General features: G+C 47.4%; 2 protein-coding genes across 2 annotated transcripts; both read left to right on the top strand.

The window, feature by feature from the left end:
• Positions 1–5129: 5129 nt before the first annotated feature.
• LOC307080756 (shaker-related potassium channel tsha2-like) lies at positions 5130–6575 on the top strand (the record flags this gene model as incomplete). Its single annotated transcript, XM_079743625.1, has 1 exon — positions 5130–6575. One exon carries the CDS (start codon positions 5130–5132, stop codon positions 6573–6575), a length of 1446 nt encoding a protein of 481 aa, XP_079599751.1.
• Positions 6576–10274: 3699 nt separating this feature from the next.
• LOC307080864 (potassium voltage-gated channel subfamily A member 1-like) lies at positions 10275–11753 on the top strand (the record flags this gene model as incomplete). Its single annotated transcript, XM_079743806.1, has 1 exon — positions 10275–11753. The coding sequence occupies one exon, from the start codon at positions 10275–10277 to the stop codon at positions 11751–11753; it is 1479 nt and encodes a 492-aa protein (XP_079599932.1).
• Positions 11754–25710: the final 13957 nt, after the last annotated feature.

Raw genomic sequence — 25710 nt, 5'->3', positions numbered from 1 at the left:
ACAAACACACACAGACCAAAACACACACACGCACACACTCACACACACACACACACAAACCCACACAAACATAGACACACACACACACACACACAAACACACACACAAACATTGACATACACTTAAATAAATAAATAACTATATATATATATATATATATATATATATATATATATATATATATATATATTCAGGAGAACAATCACTTATGTTTCCATCAGGGCTTCAGGTCAGCTAAGTGAGTTGTTCAGGGACGTGTAAAAAAAAGACAAAAATGACCATGACAGGAGGGTGTGCTTCCAAGACACTTACTGTGGAGCCACTGCCAAGATGTTACTGAATTACGCTGTCACTCAAAAAGAAACCCTTCGGCCCGCTCACTACGGCGTCTTCCGTTCCACACTTATCACAGTTAATTAAGTCTCCACAATCTGTCTTTATATTAATCCTTCATCGGCACACATGTGTATACACTCACACACACACACACACACACAAACACACACACACACACACACACACACAAACACACCCACACACAATTTATTTCTAACATAAAAACAGTATGTCTTGTAAATACAAATTGTGTACATGCGTAATAGCGCATACATTACATTTTTACGACCACCATCTACTATTTCCTCCGGAAAGACGGTGTGGATGTACAGTATGGGGCTGCGTGGGCCCCCGACCCACTGGGTCGGGGGTCCACGCAGCCCCATACTGTACATCCACACCTTCCTCCCTGAGCGGCACGCGATACGTTCCCAGGAGATTGGATTCTTGACACACTCCACTGGTTTGAACCAGGAGCGGGTTATAGTTGTGGACACACGCTGTAAGATGCGAGGGGTTGTTGCCATGAGCTAATCGTACCGTGTGCCATACAGGCAGGTGTTGAAGGAGTGGTGGCTGTTTATTTATAGGAGTCTCGAAGGTTCCACAGCAAAGGGCCGGTCTCGGAGCCGGATAGAGTTACTGCTCTGGTGAAAGCTGAAAATACTACTGCAGGGCGAGCGTGCTCAAACTCCCTTACACACACACACGTTCACATACGCATACATACGCGCTGGCACGCGTAGACCAACACACACACGCACGGGCACGCTGACACACACGCATATGCACACATAAAAACATAAACACACATACAAACCGGCACACGCAGATACATGCAAACTCATATAAACATACACAGTCAGATATTCATGCACATACGTACAGAGGCGCATACTGTACATACAAACATTAATAAGCACATTAATACACACGCACACACACTTTTGCACATGCGCACAGGCACACACAATTAAACATATGCATACACACATATGCACAAACAATTACAGAGGCAAAAACGGTAAAAATAAACATTATGCACATAAATACACAAAACAGACACACACACTTGTACAAATATACCCCTGCAAATCAACCGCACTGTCCACAATGTACACAGATATAAATATTTATTATTTTGCATCAACTGGTTGTCCTTTCATGGATCGAATGGCCAGTGTTTGGTAGCCTATGAGCATAAAGATATTTAGGGTGCAGGCGAGTGCAATACCACCAACACACCATCACACCGCATTGACCACAGCGATTTGCTCGTTAAAGCAAAGTGTTTTGGCAGTCAGAAAGAATCGGAGGAGCAGCAAACAGAAAGGTGATCCACTCTGGGATCACGTAAGCGTCAATCATCATGACAAGTCAGGAGACATATTTTCATTAGGAGAAATCACTAGAAAGTGATTGTTGAGTACACTGCCTGGAACACGAAGAAGTAGGTATGGTGAGACTACGGTGAATGTTTGTATGTTTCTCGGACTTAGTAGGAAAAAAGGATGAGGTTGTGGGTGCTGAGAAAGATACTGAATGGGATACAAATGTAAGGTAAATAGGGATACTACAAATCATTTCGGTTAAGGCTCATTTATACCTTTCATTGTGCGTGAGTATACAAGAAAAGGGTGGAAAAAGAAACATCATCAACGTTAAAAGAGTTTTAGACATTTCATGGACGCCCCTCTACTGTTTCGAGATCTCTCGATTCAGCGTTCAACACGCGGTCAACACGCGGGGGACCGGTCACAACGTTTCCCAAAAAAGGGGAGAACCTGGGGTGACCACGAGGTCCAGAGGGGGTGGAAGGATAACCTGGAGGACCTCTCAGGCATCGAGCGGGAATACCGGGCGGCCCATCCCTCCTGATCTCGGCTATCGCATTCTGTCCCCCGGCCTGGTCGCCTTTCAGAGAAAACAAAATAAAAGCAGGCCGCCCCACGCACATCAACTTGAGATTGCCGCTGGCTAAAATTGGTGGCTATCAACCTCCAGGAGCTGGCAGAGACCTTGGCTTCGGTATCCCCTTTCTTCAGAGGAAGTCCTGGGCACTTACGGGGGAAAGGGTGGATGTCGTCCTCCTCTGCTCTCACATGTGAAGGAGCTCTTCTGAATAGCATAAACACACACACAAGCAGACACCCCCACACGCTCGCTAATTACAATGGGTCATGTTTCTGCCACGTACCTAACGCCAGCGAGACCCGCGACTAAACGCTGTATGTACTAATTTGAGGGCTGGGTTGACCCTTAAACACTGGCCGGCTTTAGGGGACATGGTGGTACCTTGACAGGCTGTCTTGGAGATCCTCGAGCAGATCTCAGATCAGACCAGATGGACTGCTGCTCTATAGCGTTTCCATCAACAAAGCCGGCTCTAGAACCTTCTCAGAGATGGGTTGACCCCTCTAGGGGGACCTTCTGGTAAATACAAGAGTCCTGTTTTTATTCTCAATGCACACACTTATGGGGGGGGGGGGGGGGGTCATTCAGCAATTGCACTAATAACAACAGCAGGATCCACACTTACAGAAATACACACATGCTTTTTAAATACTTGGCCTGAGAGGGGTTGGGAAGGTTGGGGGGACGGGGAGACGGGGACTGGGAAAGCCTAGGGAGTCACTGACATGTTCTTGCTGATTACATCATGTCTATACTGGGTATTGGGGGAATCTCGCCCTGTCTATATTTACACAAAGACGGACTCAAAATGTAGCTCATAAAGCAAACGACTGTGTTGGGCTAAATCTGTTGCAGGCCTGAGGACTGCTGCCAGCCAACCTGCAGTGAACTCTACTGCAGCGTCCATAAGAAACAACACAATGATAATGTTCATATTTCATTTTGTGTTTTTTATTTGTTACTCCGTATCTAGATCTACTATTTGCTAGATTAAAGTTAACCATTCTTTACATTATTGTTTATTTGTATGTAAACTTTAAGTACAACATATAGGGGACATAATATTCATGAAGCGACTATCATTTTAGGTTTAAGCTTTAAACTTTTAAACAACGCTGACCAATAGCATCAAGAGGATTCGAGGAGTCTTTTTTGGAATCCAAACCATCCACCAATCGGATTGATTCCAACCATTCCTCCCTCTGTTTGTTGCTGTTGGTTTCCCTGGATACGCTCCCGGCGTGACATCTGGCTTGTTGACCCAGACCGACTGTGGCTGCTATGCTAACACGTTAGCAGCGGGTGGCACCGTGTCTTGACACTGACATTTGACTCTGATACCCAAATGGGGGCTCCGTGAAGGGCCAGGGGGTATTCTCCCACAGTGTTAAGGGCCTATCACGGCGGGAGAATACAGGGTTTGCTTTTCTTGCTCATATACTTGTCAAAGGATCTGCGTTGGTGACGAAGAATACATGGCTTAGCCGTCCAGCTATAGTACAGAATACAGAATAGATTTTGAAAGCAGCAATCTTTGATACATGTATGTACTGTATAGGGCTATGCATGTACTACTGTGTGAAGCATATATCATTTGATATATCCTAGAGATTATACTGGTGCCCCCGCCCCCTTCCCCAGTGAAATAATGGCACACTTATAAATACAGGCCGACTGTGTAAGTTATTGGGCGACTCACTGCTCCACGTGCTATCATGGTCTCCTGGTTCTTTTACAGTTGAGCGTAACTGCAGTGGCTTTATAAAGAAATGACTGCTCTATAAATAGACGGTATATGTCATGGCGCACACATGGAACCGCTCTATATTACAGACTCCACTGTTTGGGGAGGGGAGGAAGGACGGCATTCATATCATATATATAAGCTGTTGTACGAAACAACAACCGTCCCTGGGCCCCTTCACACAAAACAAACACTAAAGAATAGCTGTTAAACAGTCATGGTACACGGCTAAGCTGTGTGTCTTTAAAGGGTCTCTGTGTTCCCCGTTGTAAAGCCGCCTTTAAGTCGTGCGCTTGGTAAATGTTTGTTTGACTGTTAGGCTTCCTCCAGACATCATGGGTCCTTCTGGATGCTCAAGTGTCAGTCAGGCCAGAACTTTCCCCTGGCGCGGCCCCGGAGAGGCTCATGTCCAGCTCTTTGCTATAAAGTGTTGAACCTTATTTGATACTTAGAAAACATCAGCGCCCAAGGCCCAGATCAGGGGCTCTCTTGGTGTAATAGGCCTAGAGACCCCGGCCTTTACTTGGTCGTTTTTTATATTTGTGACCGAGGGGGAGAACAGTAAAATTATCTAAGCATAGGATGATCCAATCCTGAAAGTGTCGAAAAACAACTGTGAAAATATTGATAGATGTAAATGTAGTTGTTTCTTAGGAAAAATGTCTTAATAATCTTCCGACACACAACAGGTTAATAAGGGCTTAATGACACTTTTACTCCACCAGTAGTCGAGTGCGTAAGAGAGGGACAGCAGCAGCAACAACTGTCATCTCGTCAGCTCGCTCGGGGAGGGCTTTGGAGTTTAAAACGGTGTGAATATGATAGCCATCTCTGGCCATCGGGATTGCTTATGCAAGTGGAGATCCGGAGGCACAACTACAAAGTGGCCCGTTCTAAAGGACTAACCTTTCAGAGGCACAACCAAACAATACGACGCTGCGGGGATAGACAACGGGCACATTGTGGACAGCCGTCGAGGGGCCCGAAGTGAAATGATTTCACCCTTTTGTATGGAGAGAGGGGCCTGTTCGAGTTGTGACGAGTGACAACAACGGTGGATATAAAAGTGTGCGAGGGAAGGGGCCGAGGAGGTGAGTGAAGTGGACGGGTTACCCCCCTCCTGGGTAACAAAAAGATGACCGTGGTGTCCCAGGAGAACCGCTCTGAAGACACTGTGGTGGTGGCCGCCCCGCTGTTCCAAGATGCTGTGGACCTGGAGCGAGGAGACCAAGAGTGCAGCGAGCGGGTCCTCATCAACATCTCGGGTCTGCGGTTCGAAACCCAGCTCAAGACTCTGTCGCGCTTCCCCGAAACGCTCCTTGGAGACCCGCGTAAAAGGATGCGCTTTTTCGACCCGCTGAGGAACGAGTACTTCTTCGACCGGAACAGGCCCAGCTTTGACGGGATCCTTTACTATTACCAGTCCGGGGGGAGGCTCCGCAGGCCCGTGAGCGTTCCCGTGGACATATTTATGGAGGAAATGAAGTTTTACGAGATCGAGGACGGAGCCATAGAGAACTTCAAAGACGACGAGGGTCTGATGCGGGAGGAGGAGCGCCCGCTGCCGGACAACGAGTTCCAGCGCCAGATCTGGCTGCTGTTCGAGTACCCGGAGAGCTCGGGCCCGGCCCGGATCAACGCCATCGTATCGGTGGTGGTCATCCTGATCTCCATCATCATATTCTGTTTGGAAACGCTTCCGGAGTTCAGAGAAGTTCAGGCGCCTCCACCGCAGGAGAGCGCCAACGGAACCTCCACGCAGGGCAAGAAGCCCAACCCCTTCACGGACCCCTTCTTCATGGTGGAGACGCTGTGCATCGTGTGGTTCTCCTTCGAGTTCCTCATGCGGTTCCTCTCGTGTCCCAGCAAGCCGGTGTTCTTCAAGAACATGATGAACCTGATCGACGTGGTGGCCATCCTGCCCTACTTCATCACCCTGGGCATGGACCTGGCGGAGCACCAGGGCAGCAGCCAGCAGGCCGCCTCGCTGGCCATCCTCAGGGTCATTCGTCTGGTGCGCGTCTTCCGCATCTTCAAGCTGTCCCGCCACTCCAAGGGCCTCCAGATCCTGGGCCAGACCCTGCAGGCCAGCATGCGGGAACTGGGTCTGTTGATCTTTTTCCTGCTCATAGGAGTCATCCTGTTCTCCAGCTCCGTGTACTTTGCCGAGGCTGAGGGCCCCGATACGGAGTTCACCAGCATCCCAGACGCCTTCTGGTGGGCCGTGGTCACCATGACAACGGTCGGTTATGGAGACATGTGCCCGTCGACTATCGGCGGCAAATTCGTGGGGTCCCTGTGCGCCATAGCCGGGGTGCTGACAATCGCCCTGCCGGTCCCCGTCATAGTGTCCAATTTTAATTATTTCTACCACCGGGAGAACGGGGAAGAGGAGGACGGGCAGTACATACACGTTACGTGTGGGCAGCAGCCGTCGTTCGGGGAATTAAACTCTATCGAGAGCAAACAATCCATTTCCAAATCAGACTACACCATGGGGGATGACGACTTGGAAACTCTGACGCGCTCCAATGCCGGTGCGTGTCGCGAGTCGTACAGTGGCCAGTTGACGGACGTCTAGAGACGCCCCGGGCCTCTACGCTCTGAGTGAGGAAGGTGTAGCGGCCGGCGGGACGTGGTTTTGACTCTTGTCAATATGAACTATGGATAGCCAACTCCATTCAACTTCTCTGTATAAGCGGACCAAGGAATTGGTAACCATGGAATAAGTGAGTTTTGAGCGCCACTATGTGGTTTGGTGAGAGCTCTGCAGGAGAAGGCCATTTCCTGGCTCGGGTGTTGCAGTGTGTGGAAGGTGAACAATGTGGATTTTGTTTGACTCAGGTTTTTTGAACGTTTTTTTTGTTCTTAATAGAAAAGTGCTGTTTTGATCGTGAGATTCGTTGCTCAGCATGCAGATAGAGGAAGCATGTGTATCCTTCAGAGTAGCATTGCCATACAAATAGGACATGTACTGCTCCAAAGGGGTGAGGTATATACGTGGTGATGTTGTTGTATCAGAAAGTAAAAATGTGCAAATACTTAAGCTCCTGGCCTACAACAGACGAGTCACGGGTCTTTATTTACGCGTACAATTGGCCTCTTTTTGGTGTCAATAGGCTGTGGTTTACATGTGATTTTGACTTCGTTAAAAAACATCTCATAGAAACTGCGAGTTTGGTCCGAATATCTGTATGAAATGGAACTATTGTGAATAACAAGATTTATTTTTCTATGCGAACTTGTGGTCTTTTATTCTTCTTCTTTTCTTCTTCTTTTTTTATATATAAATAAATGTTAAATAAGAATAAGAAAAAAAAAAGGAGACGGGCAGTTTTCATTGTAAAGCATTTCTGACCAACAAAGTATACATATAAAGTAGTACTAGTAATGTACATTACATCTATACACAAATTAATTCTCATTAGACATGGTGACTCTTGAACACACAAGACCCACCAAAACTATTTGTATGAGGCTTTGTCTGGGATCATCACACACGGGTAGTTTCACTTTCTGACCTTATCAGAAGAGCTAATACAGCTTTAATGCAGTAAATCCTACGGACCACCACAACAGACTGGATAGAGACACAGCCTATATATCTAATGTTAACAATAATCATCTCAGATGATAGGCCACACTAAACACCTTTACAGCTTCCGTTTTCCCATCATAAACGGCCTATTTTAGGAATCATCTCCAAGCAATGTCCTGGGAGGAGCAGAACTGCAGTGCTGAAACGTACACGCTATAGCCTAAATCTAAATTTAGGTGATGGGCCCACATCTAGCGATAGACCTAGTGTCACGTGATGTGGGATAAGTTCCTCATTTAAAACACAATCTGATGACCTGGGACGATTCAGGGTGTACACTTTGCTGAGGGGGATGACCATTGTTTGGCCCCGTTTTACGCCTGAGTTTGTTTAGGATATAGCACGTCCTGGTCTGCTCCTCATATAAAGCAATACCAAGTGGGACTCAGCCCGGTTCACCACATCATCATATTTAATCTTAACCAGACAAAACGTAATTTGCATTTTTCTGCGCAGATAGCAGATTTCTTTGGCGTAGAGTGTATTCTAAGTTATCACAATGAATAATAACATAGCCTATAGTCTAGAAGGAGTTACTAATGCACAACATTGCAAAAGTAAGAATAACGTGCAGGCTAAAACACTCGAGTGCTTGAATCTACCCGCACTGACAGTGAGGGAAATAGCCGCTTCCTCACAATACGCAATGTTGTGGTCGGATGCATGTGCAACCTTGGCGCTTTCTCCCCACACGTCCAGGACTTGGTTTGGGGATGAAACGGGACTACCACGCACGCTGCTGTCCGTGGTGCTGAAGCCCTGATCGGGTTTACCCTGCACACCGGTCACCACCATCCACTCTTAGGGTCTAGAGGCACAATGTAAATCTTGGGTAGTCCGCTTGTCAGTCAGGACGTGTGTAATCTGAATGAAGACCCAGTGTAGCGATTCTATCACAGAGCAGCAGCTCTATCCCGGCGGCGATCCCAAGTCCCCCCCCCCCCCCCCCCCCCCCGGTGAGAAATTGCGCCAGTGTTGGCACAATAATCCTTATGTTTTGTGGTTTTAAGAGAACTTCTGGCAGCTGTGCTTTAGTACAACCGGTCTGCATTGCGTCGAACCCCCTCCTTCCCATCAGCCCCCCTCCCTCTCTCTCTCCCTCCCTCCCTCCTCTCCCCCTCACATCGTCTTCTACTTCACCTCCAACTTGCGTGAGAAATGCATAACAAAACACGATTACCCCCCACCCCTTGTTCCAAGCCCCTCTGCTGCTGTCTCAAGCTGCAATTCATTATGTCATCCTTTCGGTAACGTGTGTGTGTGTGTGTGTGTGTGTGTGTGCGTGTGTGTGTGCGCGCGCGCGTGTGTGTGTATGTGTGTGTGTGTGTGTGTGTGTGTCCTTATTGGTTTCTTTTTAACCAAGTGAGAGAGGGATAAACGCCCGTCATCCCGTCTTCTCCTCGTAAGATCAGCATTTCTGCTGATGCAGTAATGTCTGGAAATGTCAACGGGCTGCTCCTTTATTGCCCCTTAATCCATCTCCCTTCTGAATTGCTGCGCAGGATATCTCTCCTCCTGCGGTATAAGCACCGCACACCAAAGTGCTGCCGTCCGTGCCCCAGCAGTACACGCTTCGTCTTCGCGGTCCGCTTGTGTTTTTCTGTCTCAGCTTCAGCTAGTGCTATTCTATCCCAACCAGAGCAGCGGCGACCCGGGTAAACCACCGCCACGGCGCCGAGTGGGAGCGGAGTGTGTGTCTTAGGTGTGTGTGTGTGTGTCTGTCTGTGTGTGTCTGTGTGTGTGTGTGTGTGTGTGTGTGTGTGTGTGTGTGTGTGTGTGTGTGTGTGTGTGTGTGTGTGTGTGTGCGTGCGCTTCGGGGGTGATCTGATAAGAGGCGGACGCTGTGGTCTCGGTCGGGGATGTCGGCATGCCGTGGACATCGCTGATCTAGTTGCATGGGTGCAGTGGAAAAGTGGAATCGCAACATGACATCCACGGCGGGCGTCCTGTCGTGAGACGACTCAACTCCGGGATAAGACGCATTACTCAGCATCGGGATCCCTCCGAGGTAAGCGACCCGGCGGCCAACTTACTATTACTAGTACTGCGCCTATGCGATTTATGGGAGCTGCTTCTGTAGATTTATGCTGCCTTGCAGTGTAGTATTTTAATACTTTCCTCCTGCATCGGGGACTGGGTTTAACGCGTTTAGCGGTGTCAGTGTGTGTTACAGCAAGCCCCGTCAGACTTCTGCATGCGTCAAAACACCTTTAATATATGGGAATGTATTCGAGGCGAGTCCTTTACATGGTGTGTGTAGGCACTGCGTGTAAGGGGTGCAGTTATTCTCTTCAACTGTGCGGGATAAAGGGATGAATTCGTGATGCTGCGCTGGACTATATGGGGGAAGTGGCATATATAAATAAATAAATCGCAGAAATCGCTGACCTAGCAAATATCTGGGCTGTTCGATCTGTTCTTTTCTTCCCTCTGACTCTGTGGGTGACAGAGGCAGCAGCAGCAGCAGCAGCAGTAGCGGATGATGATGCAGCGGCGGGCGGCAATGGTCGAGTCAGCGAGAACCGCAGTGGAGCCGCACTGAGGCAAGCAAGCTATACCCCCTACCTGGGGACTTGATCGTTTAAGGGACGAGAGCCGCTTGGTGGAGATTCGGAGATCCAAAAAGTGAATGCCTCCACCAGTTTGAGTAACCGGAATTTCCCCTCAACTCCTCCTGTCAAAATGACCGTCGTCGCAGGAGATAACATGGACGAGACCTCGGCGGTGCCGGGGCACCCGCAGGACACCTATCCCCCGGACCACGACGACCACGAATGCTGCGAGAGGGTGGTGATTAACATAGCCGGGCTCCGGTTTGAGACGCAGCTCAAAACTCTGTCACAGTTTCCAGAGACTCTGCTGGGGAACCCCAAAAAGAGGATGCGCTTTTTCGATCCCCTGAGAAACGAGTATTTTTTTGACCGAAACCGTCCGAGTTTTGACGCAATTCTCTACTACTACCAGTCCGGGGGGAGGCTACGGAGGCCGGTGAACGTCCCCCTGGATATGTTTTCGGAAGAGATAAAGTTTTACGAGCTCGGAGTGGATGCGATGGAAAAATTCCGTGAGGACGAGGGCTTCATCAGAGAGGAGGAGCGCCCTTTACCCGAGAAGGAATTCCAACGTCAAGTTTGGCTCCTCTTTGAGCACCCTGAGAGTTCGGGCCCGGCCAGAGGCATCGCCATAGTATCCGTGATGGTCATCCTAATATCAATCGTCATATTCTGTTTAGAGACTTTACCCGAGCTCAAAGACGACCCCAGGGGCCGCATGGAGACCCGAGGCAACATCACTTTTTTTTACAAGCCAAATATCCTCACGGACCCCTTCTTCATCATCGAGACCCTCTGCATCATCTGGTTCTCCTTTGAGCTGATCGTGCGCTTCCTGGCGTGTCCAAGCAAGCCGGCCTTCTTCAAGAACATGATGAACACCATCGACATCGTGGCCATCATCCCGTACTTCATCACGCTGGGCACGGAGCTGGCCGAAGACCCCAAGAGCCCGGAGGCCGTGGGGGAGCAGGCCACTTCTCTGGCCATCCTCAGGGTGATCCGCCTGGTCAGAGTGTTCCGAATCTTCAAGCTGTCCCGCCACTCCAAGGGCCTGCAGATCCTGGGCCAGACCCTCAAGGCCAGCATGCGGGAGCTGGGGCTGCTCATCTTCTTCCTGTTCATCGGGGTCATCCTGTTCTCCAGCGCCGTGTACTTCGCCGAGGCCGAGGAGGAGAACTCCTACTTTGGCAGCATCCCCGACGCCTTCTGGTGGGCCGTGGTGTCCATGACGACGGTGGGCTACGGGGACATGGTCCCAGTCACCATCGGCGGCAAGATCGTGGGCTCGCTGTGCGCCATCGCCGGCGTGCTGACCATCGCCCTGCCGGTGCCCGTCATCGTGTCCAACTTCAACTACTTCTACCACCGCGAGACGGAGGGGGAGGAGCAGGCGCAGCTGCTGAACGTCAGCAACCCCAACATCCCGTCCGAGACCAACTCCAGCCGCCGCAGCTCCTCCACCGTCAGCAAGTCCGAGTACATGGAGATCGACGGGGATATAAACAATAGCATCGACAATTTCAGAGAGGCCAACCTCAGAACTGGCAATTGCACTATAGCCAATCAGAACTGCGTGAACAAAAGCAAGCTCCTCACCGACGTGTAAGGGAAGGAGGAGGTCAAAGGTCACGGGGGAAGCCCTGACGCGGCGCGCGTGTCACGCACACACTCGCACACGAAGGAGAGGAGTGGGAAAGACGCCATTTAGGAATGTATTCATTGACCTCCCGAACACCGTCCTGCGGCACTAGGCCTTCATACTCTGCTTTATAGAGAGGAACTAGAAAAAACACCCCTGTCAGGGAGATAGAGTAACTCATTCTTATGATCCTAGGAACACAGACACACGCACACGCATATACACCCGCACACACACACACACACACAGACAGACACACACACAGACACACACACACACACACACACACACACACACACACACACACACAATATATTGAAAAAGGAAAAAAAGTATCCATTATTATTATTATGCACACGCAACATCCCAGAAGATGCAAGGAGCATTGACGATGAGTGACCAATCGGATCGCAGCGTGACCATGAAAAAAGTGTTATGCATGGAGATAACATTTCAGCAAGTTGCACAAAGCATCGGGAAAAGTATGCAGAGACATGCAAGAGTCTGTAGACCAGTGATTGCCTCATAGAAGTTGGGCGAACCTCACCCCTCCCCCCTTTTGCCCTGACCCCCCCCCCCCTCCCACCCCCCATCCCCCAAGACCACCCCCCTCCCCCCATTCCGTCTCTGGAAAGGATCTATAATTCAGAAAAGCACCTTATAGGAAAAAAAAGACTGACTTCACCCCCTTACTGGATGTAAAGACACAGGGAATGGCTTCACGGACTTCTGCAATGCTGCTATTTTTCCAGCAGATGTTGTGACTATGATATCACCAAGTGATTCAATGCCATGCCCTCAAGATGCAACACAGCACAATTATTAAAGGAGCTTCACACGAGCATGTTTAGAGACTACCCCATTTTGATATCGGCATGCACGTGACATATCTCACACAGTGGTAACTATGTTCTTTTATGGAGAGACACCCCTCATCCCGTTCTCATTTGGTTTTCACAGCAGGAAGTGCACTGGGTAACGTTTTAATTTGAAATGCTAATCATTTAGGAGTTAATAGGAATTGAATGTGGAATCTTAAGGGAGTACAAGTACATAAATGAGATCATAGCATGAAAAAAAGTTACCTGCATTATGATCTATTGACTAAGAAACTTTTGTATCCTGGTATATTTAATGCATGACATCCGTATTCAGCTTGTTGCAATCCAGGCACAGCCCTGTTGTCAAGGAAACCGTGGAACTTAACTCCCGGACGTTTCTGAAATGTGACATAATATATCCGAGCCCAACTTGGGGATGCAGAGTTTCTAATTTAAAAAGTAGTCAAAGAAGCTGAAGAAATATTAACAGAAATTGCATATAATCATATTAAGCACCGATTACAGTATTACTTCAATAATGCAGTGCATGGACCTTCTTTGAACAAGAAAAAGTTAAAATAGTATGAGTCATGCTTCCATTTCACCGAGAAATTCTAACATGCTGGTTGTGAAAAAAACCATGGATGAATTTTAAACCAAAATCCTCTTCATATTAAGATAAAGATTTGCTTCAGCATTAGTTGCTAGTGCCTTTAGCCTTCTCACCAACAGGACTAGTGAAAGTGCCTCTCTGTACAATTAAAAAGTGCTGAGGTGGAGCAGATTTAGGTTAGTTGCTTTCTTCCTACTGTTATGCCGTTGACAGTGTGGTTTCAATGGCGACGGGCATTGTGATGGAGGTTAAAACAGCCGGAGATAGTGTAGATAATCCATAGCTGCAATGCATAGCCATCTCTATACGCTGTCACACACTTAACCTTAAGCCCTTAGGCGCCCATCTATATCAAAAGGGAAGACCCTTCATGTTTAGTTTTTACCTGTTTCTGTTTTTGTCATCTTCAATTGCTGTTATTTTGTGTGCCATGCAGCCATTTGATTTCTTTTAATATCTACCTCAGTAAGGTCACGTCAAACTAACTGCAGAACTTCATCCGTCCACATGCTTTTTTCATACTGAGCCCTAGTTTTTAAACTGCGGTAATACAGAGCTGACCCTGAGTGTAGTTTCCCCCAAATGTAGCCTTCGCATATAAGCACTTAGAACCACAACCCAACTCTTGGAACACTTTCCTCTAAGCAACGCACAATCGCAAAGAAAAAAACAACAAGACATGCATTCATGGAGCATAGCTAACATAGAGTCTCTGCTGGGTCATGATGAAAAAAAAACGAAAATGACTGTGTTGTTTTGAGACGGCGTATTGTCTTGAAGAAGATAGAAAAGATAGGAAAACAAAGTAGTGCTATAGTTTTGAAACGGATAGTGATTTGTGGGCATTAAGATGCAGAGTGGGTGCCACCCCTTATTTTGCACAGGTGGAGTTTGGTTTGGTCGGGTGCAGCATCTAACTTTCTAGTGAAGCGTTCTCAACACACTTTGATTAGACTGTATTGGTAGATTATAGGAGAAAATAGGCAACACTGGAAAAAATGTGTGCAGAACGATAAGGACATTACTTGAATAATCCACATCTCTTTCTCTCTCTCTTTATCTCTCTCTCTATCTCTGCGGTCCGTTCGTTGTCCAGCAGATAGTATTGTTGTCTTGTATTCTCTTTATTTCTTTTTAATTAAAGAAAATGGCCTTATTTAGCCTTAGGCTTGGCTTCAAGAAAAGCTTTGGAAGATAATTCCCTCCATGAGCAGGTCTTCCTGAATGTGCTAGTTGTTTCTGGCTCAAAAGTCGAGGTGCTAGATGACATCCACCATCGCTGTTCCATTGCCTTCACACATTCCCTGCTGCTGGTGAAACATTGGTTTAATCACTCGAAGCGATTTTTGTTGGATGACCTTCTTTTTCTTTTGACTCTTTTTGTTGCCCTGGCTTCTCCTTGTTTGGCTGAGGCCAGCCGGTTGCTGTGGTGATGTATGACCCTGTCTCGTACAGATTTCCGGACTGTATTGTGAAGACGGGCTACGCTGCAATCCACCCCCCCCCCCCCCCCCCCCCCCCCCAATTCACCCATCCCCTGCCCCCCCCCCAACCTAAAGGACAAGGTTAGCGTGATTCTATGTTTTTTCTTACTGCCCAAATCCCCGTAAAATTGGACAATGCTTTTTATTTAAGGATTTTACTCGTGTTATATGTTGATGATGTTTGTCTGTGTCTAGTGAACGGCAGATAGGAATGTACCTTTGGTGCCATGGACTGTTGTGTTGTTGCTCTCGCTGTTGTTGTTGTCCAAGAGAACATTGATTAACAAGCTTGAGATGGCCTCGCTCGGTTTGAAGGCACAGCACATGTGCAGTGGGTACGTTGACTCTTTTTGTCTTGCTGTTGCTTAACACAGCAGTCTTTCAGAGAGGGGGACAAAATGTTAGGGGGTCGATGGATCCTCATTTTAACAGCGAGATGGCTGCGGAGCGACTTTGTTTTAAATAAGCTTTTGGCAACAAGGGAATTCTATGCCACCAAAGTGTATCTGTTGTTTGGTAGACATCCAGCACTTGGGGGACTGGGGGGGGGGGGGTAGAAGAGGAAATGTCATTGTCGCTTTTGTTTACTTTCATTGGGGATATGGGCTAGAAGGAAGAAAATAAAATTGCCTCAGCCTTGACCTTTAAGCTTTCATTGTTCATGTATTGAAATGATGCTATGCTATATATCATGCTAACTTGATTTTCTTAGCCTGAAACTTACTCAGACGCTTTCCGGGAAGCCGGAGCGTTCTCCAGTCCTACCTAGTCAGACATATCTGTTTGTTTTTCAGAGGAAAATAAAATGCAAAAACCGATAATGCGAACAAAGGACTTTCTAAAGCAGGTTATTGATGCAGTGTAGTTGACAAGCCTTAGTGATTCATTAATGAGTGTGCCACACACACACTCATGTGTCAGGGAACTTCTTTGATAAGGCCTCTTATGGAGATATATCTGGAGACTTAATACAAGCCTGAACCTTCCCCACGGAGAAAAAAAACCCAGGAGGCAAATGATTAGTAAACTAGTGTGTCAAATATGTGTGCACCCTTTTGAATAGGTCTGAGACAGCTATGAATATATACGTCATATCCCTCACACTATCAGTGTTGTTGCTATCATTTTTTGCCATGAGGGCATTCAATACGCGGTGCTATGCATTTAATTACCCGACACCACACGCATTCTTACAGCAATACACGGCCTGGCCCCCGTTTGTTGGGTTGCATTTTGTAAAACAAGGAAGCAAAATCCATTCGAAGCGATATAGAAACCGCAATCACTTGACGGAACAAACTAGAATAGACTAACGGGACGGGGTCATGCCAGCCTCCTAGCACCTTCTGGCCTGCAGGTTCTGAGGGTCTTTAGGGGGACTCAGACGTTGGGCTCGATCTCACCTTTTTTCGTGAGAAGGAATAACCCATGAACAAGCCAAATATAGACTCGGTAATAACGGCAGCCTCCCCCCCTTCGCCCCGCCCTCCCCCATTAACTTCCCAGGTCTAACATTAGTTGTTTACAGTGAGGAACCAAGGCTGATGAAGGGGCTATAGGCAGTGCTAGAGCCCAGTCCCATAGGAACAGGGCATAATGCACTTAGAGGATGCTATTATCAATCCAGCGGACAGAAGGGCTGGGAGCTGAGGGAGTAGTGTGGAAGAGACAGAGAAGGTGCCTATATTGTTGCTTTTATTATTTATTTTTTTCTTAGGCTAATGTTTTTCACATATTGTGCTTACCTAAATGAAAAACATGACAAAGAAGGTCTATAATAATAATAATAATAATAGTAAAAAAAAGCAACACTCAATTAACCGAAACTTAAAAACAAAAATAACTATTTTAGAAATGTAGAACATCATGCCATTCTAGCTAAAGCAGTTACATAACTAAATAGATTTAAAAAGAAAAAATCCTCAAAAACACTACTCAGTATAGCAGTCATTTAAAAAACGAAACGATGAATCAGTTATTAAGTGTTCCTTGTGTGTCCTATTTTTTTGTGTGGCACTGTAATATGATTGAATGTTTTAGGAAGAACATGCCATATACTGTAATATCAAAGACGCGGTATGTTCCTTTGGCAAGCCAACTGAACAGCTCTACTTAAATACTGTATACTAACCAATATGAAAAACAGATACTAGCATTATGATCTATGGTTTGGTTTTGTAATTGTCTGTTTTCTTTCTTTCTTTCTTTCTTTCTTTTCAAAAAACACCATCATTCCAACAACATTTCACCCATTTTCTAATAATTGATCCGTGAACTTCCGGAAAATGTTAAGACCCATTTCTCTACAGCAACCTATGGACACAAAAACTGCATGGTCAATGGAAGACTGCATGCGCTTTTTGCCCTTCAAAAAACTGTAGATCTAACTATACTCACATCTGAAGAAGAAGAAAAAACCCTTGCTTTCATCCGCACTCAGGCTTTAACAACGGCCATGCAGGAACTTAACAAATGTGTCCTCCTGTGTTCCACAACGCACTTTAGCACCTCTCTTAGTGCTGAGATGGTGTTGGTAATCTCAGCCATCTTTGACTGTCTGTGATGTACAGGTTTCTGCCTGCTAGGCTCAGCATAGGAACAGGAAGTTGACACAAAGGGCTAGTATCTAACAGAGTATCCCTCTTCTAAAACAAACCAATTGCGATATCCTGGTGGGACAAGCTTGAGATTTTAAAAACCCGAACGGTGCCACACACACCTCTTCTTCTTGTATGCTCCGTGCGGTTTTAAAGACATGATGTTTTCCCATTGTCTTTACCAGAGTTATGTGGTGCAGATGGGACGCTTTCAACCGAATGTAGAAGGTGTACGGCCTGAACTCATATCGGGAACGTTGTGTACCTCTGTTAGAATCAAAAACGTCTACAACTGACTATTAACGACGAGAACGTGCAGGAGCAGGTGTGTCACGAGCGACCCGCTAAAGTCTGTCTTTCTGTCAAGCATGCAAAAAACAACAACATAGGAATGTGATGTGATGGGACAGCTGGTCCGTTGAGGATTGGCTCTGAACCGCAACATGATTGTGGCACCTCTTCCCGTCCTCCATACGCGCTGTGTTATACCGCCATCCCCATGTCCCTGTTGTCCGTGTTTCTCAAGGTTTATGCTTCAATGTTGAGTTTGTCAGCCGACGACAAAGGCATGGTCTGTGATCTATGCAAGGGTCCTTTATTTTTACTTATATCAGCTATGATTTTGTCTTACATTAACTTCAATAAATTTTTAAGGATCCGCTGGTGTATGTTCATTTGATCGTTTGCTCGTGCCTGGTGTGAATGTCTTTTCAATGTCTTGACATTGTTCAAGGGGGGGGGGGCCTGTGGCAGCCTGGCCCACTGACAATAATACCAGTTTCATTTGTTCGCTCCTAATTGTTAGTTTGTTTTTGTTGGATAAGAAACACTGTAACCAGCAGTTGCAGGTCGCAGTATTAGCTCCATTCAGAGTTGACAAAAAAAATCTAGTTTTTTAAAGAATAGATTAAAAGGCTGCCAAACACCACTCTCCATTGGTTGTTTTTTGTCCAGTCACATGTCCTCTTAAGTAGACATGTCCCAATGACACGCAGTGAAGCGTAGCCCATAGCACGCCTCACGGTGTCTGTTGTAATTCATGGTATTAATACCGACCTCCGCTCTCGGTGCAGTCATTAGCATACTGTTACAGAGCACTGGTAATAGTTCTACATTAATCCCTTTTCCAACAAGAGGCCTTCCTTATCTTTGCCATTCCCCGGGATTCCCAGGGCACGGCCCAGGGCTTGATGCCCCCTCCATATCCCTGACATCATCCACACCTCACGTGTCCTACTACATTACCCAGAATCACCCTCTCGGAGTTCTCCATCTTTTGGGGTTCTATGTTGAGGTGTTCAGCAGACCAACGTTTCTTCTGAGTAAGTAATATTGACGTGTATGTAAAGTAGAGTTAATACAACTAATTTGACAACAACATCTCATCGTATTTATGTATTTATTTATCTATTTAAAGGGCAAAGTTCGGAAACGCTGGAGGACCAAGGAAGTAACGTCCAAAGTTCAAAGACATACTCAAAATAACAGATCTATTTTTAAATGTGAAACATGTTCATGTTCCACAAGCAGGCTACTTATCCCCCCCCCCCCCCCCCCCCCCCCCCCCCCCCCCCCCCCCCCCCCGTTGCCCCCTGTTGTTAGCTAGGACCTGGGACATGGGACGTAACCGTTCCATGGGGACAACACGCCTGCAGAAGGACTTGGCCCTCCTGGCCGTGGCTCCTGGGTGCTACCGCCGCCGGGGCCCCTGGAACGTTCGGGTGTTCGGGAGACGGGCGGCAGAGTGAGTGCTCGCTTCCTCGTCCTCTGCATTGCCCCCAGGAAATGCAGCACTCTGTTCTCTGCAGGCAGCAGACGAGGGGTGGGGTGAGCTGGCTCCAGGCCCACAACTCTCTCTCCCTCCATCTCTCTCTCCCGCCCTCTGTCCACACTCTCTCTCTTTCTCCACACACAATCTATCTCCCTCCCTCCCTCTCTCCACACACTCTCTCTCTCTCTCTCTCTCTCTTTCTCTCTCTCTCCACACTCTCTCACTCCCCATGCTCTCTTTCTCTCTCTACACACTCTCGCTCTCTCTCTCTCTCTCTCTCTCTCTCTCTCTCTCTCTCTCCATGCTCTTGTTCTCTCTCTACACACTCTCTCTCCATCCACACACTCTCTCTCTCCACACACTCTCTCCACAGACTCTCTTTCTCCCCACTCTCTCGCTCTCCTCACTCTTTCTCTCCCCCTCTTTCCCTCCACACTCTCTTCCTCTGTCTCTCTCTCCATCCTGCTTTTCCTCTCTCTGTGTCTTGCCTTTCTTTCTCACATGCATTGTCACTCTCACCTGGCACTCATTCCTCTGCTATTTGTATCTCTTCCCTGATTTTTGCTTTTTATCAATGTTCTTTCTCTTCTTCTCTCTCTATCTCTCACCCTCTCACTTTCTATTGCAATCATCTTATAGCTCTATTCAACATCCATAGTTTCATCTGCCCTTTCTGTCTGAACTTCCTTCTCTCCTCATCCTTTTGTTTTAAATATTTTCTTTCTTTACCTATTTTCTTTCTATCTTTCTTACCTTCTCTAACACACACACACACACACACACACACACACACACACACACACACACACACACACACACACACACACACACACACACACACACACACGCACACACCCACACACACACACACAATCCACAGCAGGGTGGGGCTATGCACTGCACATACTGTCAGAGTCTGGGGTCTGAGCCAAGCCAGTGTCTCTAAGCACCAACACACAGTTTGGCACTCCCAACATACGTCTGGACCACACTGCGTAGGGCATTCGTTAAAGCTACTGCACCATGGCTCGAGTTTCTATCGCCCAAGGACTGATGCAGCACTTTTTCTGGCAGTGGGTATATGCTTGTTTATGTTGTCGCTGTTGTTGTTGTGGTCATCGTTGGTCGCACTAACCATCCAGGGATGAAGAGAGGGTCCATCTTAGTCAAGATGAAAGTGTGAGATGATTGTGATTTAATAGGTGCTGGTGCTTTGGTGTAACGTTTTGGGATGGCTCCCTCCTGTTCCGCTACCACAGTGGCGGTGTGACCATGCGCTGCGTTGTGTGCGGTGGCACACATTAGCAGCCCGTCCGTGCCCACGCAGTCAGGGGATGTTCAATTGAATCTGTGGCGGAGGCGACCGCGTTTAAAGATCCCCAGCAGCAGTCCCCCAGCCCGGAACCAGCGGAGGGACAGTGTGTGAGCGGGGCAGCAGACACTGCAGTTCAACTCCCGCCCCTTTGTTTCCATCTCCGTTCTATCTTTAGGCTGCTACCCTATCAACAAGGGCTTCTGTGATCTGAGCACGTTTTGTAACTCTTAAATAGCAACTGTTTCAATTTCATGCACACTCATGTTCCTAACCGGAACAGTATGCGCCCCCTCTCTTCTCTCTCTCTCTCTCTCTCTCTCTCTCTCTCTCTATCTCCCTCACACACACACACACACACACACTAGCACACACACACACGCACGCACGCACGCACGCACACACGCACATAAGACACACACACACACACACACACACACACACACACACACACACACACACACACACACACATACGCACGCACGCACAGACAGACACACACACACACACACACACACACACACACACAAACACACTGATTTTCCTTAGTCAGGCCTCGGGCACACTTGATATTCCCTGATCGATTTATGCAAAGACAGACACTCGCCTCATATCGTGTTTAGACCCAAATTCCATTCCTGTTGATGTCATCCAAAAAAACTTTCCAAAGAGCCTTTATCAGGGTTTCCCAGGCGATCGTTGCCTGCGCAGCACAGCGCAGCAGCATCCAATTCATCTAGATCAAATCAGCGTTTTTCAGTGGTCGGCCATTGGTCCGTTTAAACAGCATTAACGCTTGTGCATGCCGTGCTTGCGAGCGAGAGAAGACCGATGCCTTGCTGAGAAGGATCAGGGGGCCTCATTATATAGTCTCTATCAGCCACATGCACTGGATGTGTATATTAGCCGCGTAGAAAAACATCACAGCAGAATTGCTTGGACAGCAATATTGCATATGCTCCGTCTGAGCCATGCCCTGTGGGTCGACCAGCCCCCCACCCCACCACCACCACCCAGGCCTATAGGCCCACCAATTCCCCTCATCTCCCATCCCAGGGGTCTGCTCTCTGGCCCACTTCCTCCTTGCATTACCTCCATCCGGCCGTGCTGCTGACACACTTGTTTAATAATTAAGGGCACGTCCATAATTTCCTTGTCCTTGTGGAAATCCACAAATGGTCTCTGTGAAACCCTGGGCCGGTTAAATGTACCTCTTTACCTCGGGCTGCTGACAGCTCTACATCATCGTAGTGATGCAGCAAAGACAGTGGGATGGCCGAGGGAGCGTCGGAGCGAGCTCACCAGGGGGCATGGAGAGGCAGGGACGGGATTTCAAAAGAAGGGGGTATCCATTATTAACGACCTATTCATCAGTCGCTGGGTCAGTGTTTTTTTTGCCGTCCGCTCAATGAAACAATACCAGCACACTACGAACTATGGCATTGTGTGCTTATAGTGTTGCAGTGTGCGCGAAGGGAAGCAGAATGTGGATACGGCATCTCTTCTTTCCATTCACTTCAACCCATCTTCTGGCCGTCACTCGGTCCATTCACTCCCCCAGTGGCCCCGCCCACCCAATCAGCCAGCTCCCCATCCGTCTACCCATTCATTCATCAATCCCGCATTCAAGCAGTCCTTCATCCATCCATCCACCATTCATCCATTCAACCACCCATCCATCCATCCAACTATCCCTCCTTTCACCAGTCCTGCATTCCATCAGTCCTTCGTCCACCGATCCATTCATCCATTCGTCAATCCTGCATTCCACCAGCCCTTCACCCATCCATCCTACCACCCTTCTACTCATCCATTCATCAATCCTCACTTCCATCAGTCCCTCCCCCCTCCCTCCACCCCTTCACCTGCCCACCATCCATCCATCCATCCAGGTTAGGCCTGGCGTGTCCTTGCGATCTCCTTGCGACTGTAAATATCCTCTTTCTAGCTCATCCTGTGCAGCGTGCACCATCAGCGCACTGCGTCTGGGTGGGGGGGGAATCCAAAACTTGACATCATCGCACCCGGCTCAGTGACCTTCCCTCTTCGGTTACATCACCGCACAGCACTCAAGACGGTTGGAGGCGGGCCGCGCGGCGAGGCACACGCAACATCTCACATAGTCATAGCCATCACGCCCGGACGGGGTGACTGCTGTGCTGGTGGCCGTTGTGTATGACTGAGATACGGGTAATGGAGCGCAGCTGAGATACGGCTAATGGGTTGGAGCTCTCGGGACTGTAGCATGTTGGATCATGGATAACTCACTTGTGGCAAAGGCGATAAGCCTTTAAATGTTATGGATCCAGTCACAGGACCAAAACCCGCCTTCGATAGCATCATCTCCCCCCTCCATCACTCAGTCTCCCAAGCAGTCCTAGCTGCGGGGGTCTCTGCCCCACCACGCAGCTAGCCAGGGTCTCTTCCCCTAGCTAGCCACTCAATTGATTTGGTTTTTCCACTCTCTCTGTCGCTCTTACTTTCTCTCTCTCTCTCGTGATCTCTCTCTCACTCGTGATCTCTCTCTCTCTCTCTCTCTCTCTCTCTCTCTCTCGTGATCTCTGTCTCTCTCGCGCTCGTATGTTCAGAAGTAATGGATCTGGATATGGATCTGGGTCTTGTGACATGCCAAGTTGACCTCTTGTTGTAGCTTGGGCGCTTGACATGTGTGCATGAGAGCATAGCATCATTCTAGCAGACTTTAGAGCAGAATATTGATGATTCAGGTGGATAGTCATCATAACTAACAGAGCCATCTGCTCACATTAGGGGCGTGTGAGCAGTGTTTGTATCTTGTCCGACACACAAAAGGGAATTTCACATCGTAAATGTTCCCCTGCCTCCTAATTAGTTTCATTTTTGAAAGTGTCTACTCCCTAAAATTATGCTGATCAAAGAAATTAGGTAAAGTGGGAGCATCACATATTATAATATAGATATGTATATTAAAAAAAAAATATATATATATATATATACTTATATATATATATAAGACATGTGTGATAAAGTTGTATATTGCTGTCAATGATATTAATGAAACAGTAGAGCTTTCTTTAGCAATGTTGTGGGCTAAAATAATAACAGAACAAGGTTGTAGATGCTTGTGTAACTTAATTAAAAAGAGAATCTGACCCATGCATAACAAACTAGTATCCACCACGATATTTACAATAGTTTCAAACACACCTGGGTCTGGTGTCTTTGGCGTATTGTGTGACAAAAATACTTATGTAACAATACCTGCAGGTACCATTGTTTTTGCTGCAATGCATGCAGCTCTGTGCACAGGGGGGCGAGCGAGGAGCATGGACATATGGAGGCAGTGCTTTGTGCAGCAGCTGTCCCAGCAGGATTCCTATGCAGGTACACAGGCCCAGGAAGTGTTGATTACAATGCTTCTGTTGGATGGGCCGTGCACGGGTGAATAGTGATATGATGATGTTGTGGTTTCGTTTTACTAGTACTGCTTTAGTTGCATTGGTAGTAGGTGTATATATTACTTTATACTTCTGATGATAATTAGCAAACACAGACAGACACACACACACACACACACACACACACACACACACACACACACACACACACACACACACACACACACACACACACACACACACACACACACACACACACACACACACACACACACAAGCAAAAACAAACCACCTCCCAAACAACCATCCTTGCCTGTGGCCCCGAAATGTTTGTCTTGCGTTTCTTTTTTCTCATTATGTCTTGTTTATCTCCAAACCCAGGAAGTAAAGCCCAGAGTGAGATGTGGAGGCTACCTTTGTGAGGCAGTGTGAAGGACAGCCCACTCAGGCAGCAGGAGCAGCAGCCACTGCAGCGACTGTGCCCTTTCTACTCGTGCGCTGATAGCTGCAGTCCTCGAGGAAAACGAGATTTCAGCAGTTTAAAGAGACTGCGCTTTAACTCTGCGAGAAGGCAGCCCTATGATGCAGCAAAAAACAAAACGCCACTTTATTACGCCTTGTGCTGAGCTGTCATCTTACGTGTGGCTATTTCAAATGCCTGTATCCTATCTTGGGATTCGTCCCATTTCTCCCATTGTGGTGTTTAGAAGGTATCTCATTTTGTGAAATGAATAACAACGGGAATTGCATGCATGCTTATCCTGACAAGACAACAGTCACAACATCAACTAAAAACTTGCTTACTTGTTTCATTTTTGACTTGCGTGGGCGTAACCTATGCTGCTTCCACTAAATTTAATTAATTACTGTCAATACTCTCCTGCTTCATCATTCTCTCTCTCTCTGCCTGTCCCTCTCAGTCTCTCTCTTCTCTATCTCTATGCCTCTCTCCATCTCTCTCTCACTCTAAAAGGCTAGAGAGGATATGGTAATGAGCATGAATATGCAGTTTCAGCAAAGCAAGCCAATCAATAAACTAATCATTCGTTTTAAGCATCACTGTTTGTCACAAGCACTTAACAAATACACCAGCAATGCTTTTTTCTCTTGATTTCTACAATTAAAGCATTGTATCATAATTGTATCACATGTTTTTGTCCGCCCACGGTGTAAAAAATAATTAAAAACATAATTAGAAATGCCAAATGTCTGGACGGACACACTTGAAATATTACCGAACAATCTGAGAGGGGGAGTGTGTGTGTGTGTGTGTGTGTGTGTGTTGCGTGTGAAAGCTCTTTTAAGTCAAGCTTTGTGCTCGCTCTTGTGCAAAGAAGTCAACATGCTGGCTGCCCGTCTGCATTATTCACCAACACCTCGCCTACCTCCGCTGGATACTGCTGCCTCCTCAGCACCATCCACATGGAGCCTAAAGCTGGAGACTGAAGCTCGCTTGCCAGCCCACAGTCCTCCTCCACCCAGGGGCCAGATCCTCCTCCCTGACGGACCCCTGGGGGGGGGGGGTCAGACGGTACGCTACACCCAAACGCAGAGGAGGCGAGCGGTGTAGGAGCAGTGTTTTCTGGTTTAATATATGGCTCTGCTATGGCTGCTTCTGAAATACCCACTGTCAGGTTGGGTAAGACTGACGAGAGGAGATGTTATACTGAGGGGAGTATGCAACCACTGATGGGAATGTAATAAAGAGATGGTGTAGTAAACTTCTCTGGGTTTTCTTTGCCATCGGGAAGTTACAATACCTTAAATAATAATGTGTTTAGTGGATCACTGATCCGATTACCATGGTAAAGATAATTAGATTCTTTACTGGCTACGGACTGCAGGAGGGAAAGTATTGCTTATGCAGGCTATACTGCTGTATCTCCCAGAGTGGAAAGAGAGAGGTGGTGGTCTCCATTGTTTGAAGCAGCTTCATTAGCCGAGAAACA

This window comes from Pollachius pollachius (assembly GCF_949987615.1).
Source record: "Pollachius pollachius genome assembly, chromosome: 9".
Lineage (NCBI taxonomy): Eukaryota > Metazoa > Chordata > Actinopteri > Gadiformes > Gadidae > Pollachius > Pollachius pollachius.
This window is presented reverse-complemented; position numbering and strand designations above follow the sequence as displayed.